The 8564-nt window shown below is 33.1% G+C and overlaps 1 protein-coding gene across 1 annotated transcript; it reads left to right on the forward strand.

Annotated features, from left to right (window-relative positions):
* Positions 1 to 6636: 6636 nt before the first annotated feature.
* Positions 6637 to 7783, forward strand: LOC104883928 (hypothetical protein). Its single transcript, XM_048640661.2, has 2 exons — positions 6637 to 6823; positions 7392 to 7783. Exons 1-2 carry the CDS (start codon positions 6691 to 6693, stop codon positions 7562 to 7564), a joined length of 306 nt encoding a protein of 101 aa, XP_048496618.1. The 5' UTR covers positions 6637 to 6690; the 3' UTR covers positions 7565 to 7783.
* The last annotated feature ends 781 nt before the right edge of the window (positions 7784 to 8564 follow it).

The following is an 8564-nucleotide window of genomic DNA, read 5'->3' on the forward strand; positions in this document are numbered from 1 at the left end:
AAATGAAAATTGGCAACGAAATTATACTGAAAACGAAATATTAAATAAGTAAACTATACTAATCGAAAGACAAAAAATTGAAATATTAAACGAATCTATACATAATAACGACATTAATTAGAAATGAAATTAAAATGAAATTTAAATAACTAAACTATACTAAAACTGAAAAATCGAAAAAAAACAAATATGATAATAAAAAAATGTTGAACAATATAAATTAAAACTGAAAAATCAAAAATAAATTAATAAATCAAACAAGATAACAAATCTAAACCCTAAATTACATGCGAAATTATATTCATCATCTTCGTCTCTTCGTGTTCGTTTTCGTCTCTTCGTCTTCCTCTTTGTTTTCATGTCGTCCTTTTCGTCTCTTTGTGCGATGCGGTGGCAATGGTGGTTCGTCCTTTTCGTCTCATCGTGCAATGCGGTGGCGATGATGGTTGGTAAAACGATGGATCGTGAAGCGACGAAGAAGGAGAAGGTGGTGGACGCAAATGGTGGTGGTGGTTCAGTAGGGAGAAGGTAGTACGTAGGGAGGAAAGAGAAAACGTCGGTAGAGAGAAGAGAGAGAATTTGAAATGTTTAGGGTTAGGGTTATAAGGGAGGGGCTGGTTGGGGTTAGAGAGAAATGGGCGCCACAAGAGAGTTGGGCCTGGACCTGGGACGCGGTTTTTTCAGGATTTAATAATGTTAAAATCTGATGCGGTCTCTAAACCGCATCAGATTTAAGAAAACTGCAGCGGTTTTTTAATCTGATGTGGTTCTTCGATGATCGCATCAGATTTTTTTGCCAAATTTTCCCTCTCATTTTTTGGTTGCTTTTCGGGTGCGGTTTCACAAAAATCGCATCTGTTACTAAGTGACATATGAGGTTTTTTCCACTAGTACTTGCTAACGTACTTTGTTGTAATTTAATTGATTAAACTACAACGCCTATTAAATTCAGGCGATATGTATTAAATAGAGAAAGCAATAATTAATCTTTTAATTAAAGCAAAACATTCTCATTCATACCACAAATTTTAAGAAAAGATTTTACAACACATATGAGGATAAGCTAGGTTTAACAGCTAAAGGCAAAACACGAAGATTGTTAACTCCATGGTTTTCTGCTTCAATCGAAGAATTGGCTCCAGGACATGTTCGAAATCTAATGAACTAAACTATAACCCTAGAAGGGGGTTGACTAGATTAAGGCTAAAGAGTAATTGCAAGTTGTTATTCTCTGCTTGATGATCCTTCTTCTATTTATAAGCCAACGTGATACATAACTTCCATACCTTCTTGGAGGGAAAGCATATGAATCATCTTTGATTCAAATCTCAACCATCTTCTGATGTTGAATAACTGTAGCTTTGCACGTTCTTCCTTATGTGGATTCATCTCATAAATACTCTTTAACTGCTTGTATCTTTGTTATACTTGACTTTCATCTCTTGATGATCTTGATGGTATTTTTATATTGACTTTGACTTACGTTGACTTAATCCAATGGGCTTTATGTTATAGTCGGCCTTCATATTAAGGTGAAATTAAACCTTTGAGGTCTACTACAATACACCATAATAAATGCTATCACACATCTAAAAATGGTGGTAACATGATTCAAAGGATGGCCGCTATAGTTCTTAGCCTCAATACAACTCATCTCCCAGATTCTCCTCCGCCAACAGCCCAAAAACCGAAACACACCGCCAATTTCACAGCTTGCAAAGCCCGTAGAGACTTTGCCACCCTTCTAAAACACCCAAAAACCCTCCAAAACCTTCCCCTTTTCTATAACTTTTCCCCTCAAAAACCAAGTCTTGGCTATACTCGGAGGGTGTTTGAGTTTAAGCTACACAAGCCATGATGATAGAGGCCACCGGATTCAAGGCATTGCAACAACGAGCACCACAAGCACCGACGGCACCCGACGGTGACTGCACCACCGGTGAGGGAAGCGTGGGGAAACGGAGGAGGGAAAGAAGGACATGCGAGGGAAGAGAAGTAGGTGATTTTAATGAGATATTACATTGCTCGGAAAAGGAGGAGGGAAAGGGAGACATGCGAGGGAAGAGAAGTAGGTGCTCTTAATGAGATATTACATTGCTCGGAAAATGGTTTTCTCGGTTCTAAAGGAGAGAGTGTGGAAAAAATTGCAAGGGTGGAAGGAGAAACTTTTGTCTAGAGCAGGGAAGGAGGTGCTTCCGAAATCAGTGATTCAATCGATTTCGACCTATATGATGAGCCTGTTTGCAATCCCGGAAGGGATTCTTGATGATATTAATAGCATGTGTGCACGGTTTTGGTGGGGCGCTAGAGGCACGGAACGAAAAATGCATTGGTTGAGTTGGGAAAAAGTATGTTTGCCGAAGTCCCTTGGGCGGATGTGATCGAAATTGTGTTACCCGTGTATGTGGTCCCACCTAAACCTTGTGTATGTGTATCATCTCTCACATGCATTCAATATACATGTTGGAAGAGAATGTTGGCATCTATCCTTTCTTTTCAATGATTAAAAAGTTCCCTCATTCTCACCAAAATTTGAACCAAACCACACCTAACTGCCAGGGGCGGATCCAACGTGGGTTCAATGGGTTCAACTGAACCCACGTGGATCCGGGACAAAACCACGAAAACTGGGTAAACCCAATGATATAATATATACTGAATACAGCGGAATATATTATTGAAAAACATTGCAGCTCAGCGGTAAAGCTACTGTGCTACAATATTGTCTGAGATTTCGCTCAATAGTCTCATGTTCAAATCCCGGTAGTGTTTAGTTTGTCTATTTTTTTTTTTCTTTTTTTATAGTTTGTCTATTTTTTTTTCTTTTTTTTATAGTTTGTCTTTTTTTTTTCTTTTTTTATAGTTTGTCTTTTTTTTTTTTCCTTTTTTTATCCTCCTTTAATCCCTCTTGGCTTATGCATTAAATCATTGGTCTTTTTTTTATCATCTCTTTTGGCTTAGTGCATTATATTTTGGTCTTTCTTTTCCTTTTTTTATCCTCCCTTTATTTTTTAAGCTCTCTTTTTTATCTATAAATCTCTCCCTGACTTTCTCCCACCAAGTATAAGCATTGTAAAAGCTAATGAATTTAATTAATTTACATTCTCTTTTTGTCTACGTCATGTTTGTGCTAGATAGTTTTTAGAGTTTCATATTTTGTTATACATATAAGTGATAACACTTAATTGATAGGTTAATTCAATGAAAAAAGTTTTAATAGTTAATACACAATTCGTAGTTTGTATAACTCTATAGCTTGTTGAGAAATTAAGCCTTTCATTACTACAAGAAATTATTTATCATACTTTTTTTTTTAATGATGTAATTAAGAATGAAAGCCTCGTCAAGTACAATTGTTGAAAGTTTATTTTTTTCCTTTTCTTTAAAAAATTGCAATTTCCAATAAAAAATTTAATTTGGAATTTACATTAAAATTATTCCGAACCCACGCGGCCCAATTCCTGGATCCGCCACTGCTAACTGCTCAAGTCCTAAGGGTACATCGTTTGTTTTCTTATTTTAAATCTAAAGGAAGCCATAAAGCAGATCATGTTTAGGACGGTAAGCATATGAAATCTATAATTTATTTGCAACAATAATTTAATCAGGCTTCTATTCGATCATTATTTTGTATAGTATTCTTACATTGTATTACAAATACTAATCATTAAGGAATTGTTATTGTGGAAGTATGGCAGGTCTGTCGAATAAGGGAAAAGATAAAGATCAAGCTGACAGTGATTTGTAGCTGTACATGCAAATTAAGAAAATAGGGGAATCTCTAATACTACAATATTTACTGTTGTTACAACAACTCTAACCACTAATGCATCAATTGTAAGCGTTGGGTGTCATACGCATAATGCAGAGCTATAAATTCGGGTGCCTGGGTTGGGTTTGGTCCTTGCACTGTTTTAGACTATTAGGTTAGTTCACTACAAGAGAGAATCCCATTAGCAACGGATTTTGGCGACCAAATAAAAATCAGTTGGTAATGAACTATTCATCAGATGTTCGTTACTTATTTGGTACTGATAAAATTTTAATTGCGAATTAACTACTAGACTCACAAATTAACTACTGAAAATTGATCGATCACTAATTAGGCATTGAAAATAATATGTCCCTAATTAGTAACTAACACAATTTCGATTGCAGATGTCAGTCACAAATTAACGGCTAAAAAAATATCGGTCACTAATGAACTACTAAGAAGTATGCAATCCCTAAATTGATAATAACACAATTTCAGCCGCTGAATGGTTTGTTGCAAATTTGCTAATAAAAAACATCAGTTACTAATTAACGACTAAAAACTCTTTCGTCACTAATTAGGTACCAAAATAATTTCAGTCGCAAATGTTCAGTTGCAAATTAACTACTGAAATAAAAATCAGTCACCAATTAACTACTGAAATAAAAATCAGTCACCAATTAACTACAAATCTCTAATTAGGTTTGATACTAATGCACTTTCAATTGAAGTAAATGTATATATTTCATGTCTCGAAGTACATATCCACTAACACAATTTCTATTGCAAAATTTCAGTCATGAATTTAATAGTCGCTAAATATTAGCCACTAATAAGTTCAAGTTCATATAAATTTAAGAAATTCTAATAAATTCAAAAAAATTCCAATAATTAAGTCCTAATTAACCCTTTTAAATAAAGTAAGTTTAGATAAGTCATACTAAATTCTGATAAGTTCAAATAAAATTTGATAAGTTGAATAGAACATATCATACACTTTTCCATGTTTATCTAATACTTCATCCGTTTTTATATTTGCAACCTCTTGACTATTGCACTATCATTGCACTATTCATGCACTTACTTTGATCGAAAAATTGTGAATAATACACAATATAAATTATAGAATGCGAGATTTATTTCATTTATCTGAATATAAATTTATAAAATTTACACACGTATATAGTGAAAGATATTAATAGTAAAAGTTGTATATTATCATGCATAAAAGTCTAAATTCTTCTAAACTAAAGTCTAAAGGTGTTCTATATGTTTAATCACTTCAATTAATCTTTCTTTGTCCAACTTTAATCTCTAAACTTTAATTTTTCTTAAAACACATATCTAACATCTCTCCATTTTACCAGACTTGACCCATGAGTCTCCTTGTATTATACTCGGATTCATTTTGGGTGAGTTTTTGGGCATATCGTCATCCCTAATCAATGTAAAAGACTCCCATGTTCAATTCAGTTCATATAAGTTTTAATATCTTAGAAAACAAACAATAATAAGGACCAATAATTAAATTTATATTAAATCAAATAAGTTAAGATAAGTTCCAATAAATTTGAAGATTTATAGTTCAACTTTCTCCGGGCTTATCGTGTAATGTTATAATAATTTCGCTATATGTTTTTTTGTCTTTAAAGTTCTCATTTGCTTTCTCTGTAAATTTAATTTACTGAATATATTTACTTTGTTCGTATCACCTATACTCTGTGTCACTGTGACCTCTGTCTTTGTGTATTACAGTCTGACTTCATATTTTGATTCTTTCTTTTTTAGTCACACCTTCTTGTTGCTAGCTCGAATTCTCTTCACATTGTGTTATTTTGAATTCTTGTCATTTATCTAATGGGTTCAGAATTGGGTCAAAGTTAAAATTTTTGGTATGAAGGACAGTTACAATTGCTATTTTTTTCTTTTGTAGGCCTATACAAATGTTCTTATTTCTTTTTATGACTTAATAAGTACTGCCTCCTATCTTTATTAGTTTACTCGTATTTTTTTGGATGTCCCTTATTAGTTTACCCATTTCTCTTTTTTCTATTTTTGAAATGGGACCGCTAACTTTTTTTCACACACACATTCAACTTTAATACTTCCTCTGTTCCATAATAAGTGAAACACTTCTCTCAAAAAGCTCTCACATAAAGGAGAGAAGTGTTTCACTTATTATGGAACGGAGGAAGTATAAAATTATAGTTTTTTTTTTCTTTCTATATCTCATAATATTATTTCACCTTAAACTATGTGAAAAAACCGATTAAACTAATGTGTAATTTAGACGGCAACTTTGCACTTCCTGATAGCCGGGCAGCCGGCCAAAAATCCTATGACTGCTTCCTTTATTTAAGTTATTTTATCTATGTAATAGTGACAAAGGATTAACAAATTAGAAATTGGTCCTTTGATTTTTTAAACCAACTTATTCCCGTCATGGCCAGCTAATACATTAACGGCCCGTTTGGTAGTTGGTCATAAATGGTGGTAATGGGAATGAATTCGTGTGTAAATTTGTGAAAAATCTCATTGTTCATTCCCATGGTAATGCTAATTTATCCTAAAGTGTCCACTTTCCTTCTTGAATTTTCATTCCCATCCAATACCACCTTGTAGGGTGGTAATGAGTGGTAATGAAAATTGCTTCCCCTTGGGGACAAAAACACAAGTTTAGGGGTAAGATTGCTTGCCCATGGAGAAAAAAAGCCTCCCCATGGAGATTTTAAGGGTGCTTCCCTAATAATATTACACTTAAAATTCATTCCCATTACCGCAATTTATTAACAACTACCAAACGGGCCGTAAGGACACTTTTTTTCCTCTCTATTCTTACCAACTAATTTTTGGTTATTGCTAAGAAAGATTAGAGTATCTCAACTTGATCCATAAAATAGTAGTACCTCTTAAAATTTCCGCTTCTCCCTTACCAAATGAGGAAGGGTGCATTTGTATTGATATTCTTGGTATGGGCTTTCATCACCATCATCACTCCTACACTCGTTCAATGGTCTATTGTTGCTGCTCAACCTCATCCTCAGGTCACAACACATGATTCAATACATGGTAATTTCACCAATTCTTAATTCAGCATTTTGTTGTGATTTCTTGTAGCATAATTTTACTTGGTTAGAGTCTTACCTCATATCTTAAAGGTATAGAGTTCGAATATACTAAGTGATGATGCTTGGAGGTGGGGATTTTCGACCTTTTTTCCTGACTTACAAGTGTCTGGCTCATATATATCAAATCAAGAAAACATCAAAGTTAAAGTGCTATGGTTAAGGTCCTCTTAATATAAATAAAATATATTTTTCTTTCATACATTAATAGGAGCAAAAACAATTACTAGTTTTTATCCCGTTGTTTTATAATAAAAACCATTTAAATGAAACGAGTGATTATGAGGATAAATAGAAAGTTTTACATAACATACTATTAGGACAATTTATGTATGTTATGACTTTTAGACTATAATGCAACAGAGGGACACATAATACCATCTCCTGTAACTCGATATATTCATGCAGGCTCTATTTTAGACAATCTAGGACTTTAGGTTGTTCCCCTGATTTTCTTTTACAATCGATTTTTTTGCTTCAGAAGTGGTAAATTTTTCGAAATTTATTTTCAGAAAAGCCTAATAATGATGAAGGAATAGTAAAACACAGAAGAATGCTGGTGCTGATTGACGGAATGAATACGAGAAAAGTTCCAACAGCTGAGCCAGCATTACCACCTAATTCAACTGTCCCTCAGCCTGCACCATCATTGGAGCATCCATCCAACCATGAGGCAGAAAGATGATCCGTTTACTAAGGGATGTTTTTGACATTGTAAATCATGATGATTATTATCATTAGATGCATAACATAGATGTGAATGAACAAAAGAGGTATATACATCATAAAAATTCAATCTTCATTGGACAAATGGAAGTCTGGAAGTAATTTTCTCCCCTCTTACATCCTCCATACCATACACGATATTGGAGGAGAATGTGAGAGGATGTAAAATTGTATATAAGATAAACATTTGTCTCAAATTGTATCTCCTTATTAACTTTTGAAGATTATAGTCTATCAATTTTTACCATAACTTTTATGTTTTCATTATTATATGTAAATGGACATCTACACAAATATATTAAAAGGCGTGCAAAAACAAGAAACTATGCCACGCGACGCTCTCCCTAGAAAGTTAGTTTTAGTTCATGTAATCCATGTACAATTAAAAAGTTAAGAAATTACATAGTATAGGGTTTGATCCTAAACATATACTAAAGTTCTAACCACTAGGCTAAGTTGTATTTAGTGTTTTTATCATAAAGTATTATATTAATAAATGAATTTTTTTCTTACCTAGGACATAGCCCGGACCTAATAACTAATTATTATCTGAAATCTTGTTAAAATTGCTTTAAAGTCTATTTTGGAAAAAAAAAGTTCCCTATATAATTATTAATCATCGTGAAAGAAAATGAAGCACGCTTAAGCATCATTATTTAACGATATTAATTATTCGATTTTAGTAGAACCTTCATAATAATCGAAATGTTTCACTCAGAAAAAATAATACTTAATTGTTCCCCGTTCCCACAATTGTCCCATAACTTTTTTTAAGTATACTTTTTAAAATTATTTTATCATATATAAGTAATTAGTACTTCCTCCGTTTCTTTTTACTTGCAACGATTTGACTTTTACACTATTCACCAACTCTACTTAGTTTATGTTTGGTGATTTATAGTTAAGGAAAAATATATTCATGTGGGATCTTCTTAGATTCGTCTGAATGTATATTTTCC

Source organism: Beta vulgaris, chromosome 3 (genome assembly GCF_026745355.1).
Source record: "Beta vulgaris subsp. vulgaris cultivar EL10 chromosome 3, EL10.2, whole genome shotgun sequence".
NCBI lineage: Eukaryota > Viridiplantae > Streptophyta > Magnoliopsida > Caryophyllales > Amaranthaceae > Beta > Beta vulgaris.

Excerpts from the sequence above, each read along its gene's own strand:
- LOC104883928 (XM_048640661.2), top strand. The coding sequence starts at position 6,691 with ATGAGGAAGGGTGCATTTGTATTGATATTCTTGGTATGGGCTTTCATC. Across the intron at positions 6,824-7,391 it reads AACACATGATTCAATACATG|AAAAGCCTAATAATGATGAA; the intron begins GTAATTTCACCA and ends ATTTATTTTCAG.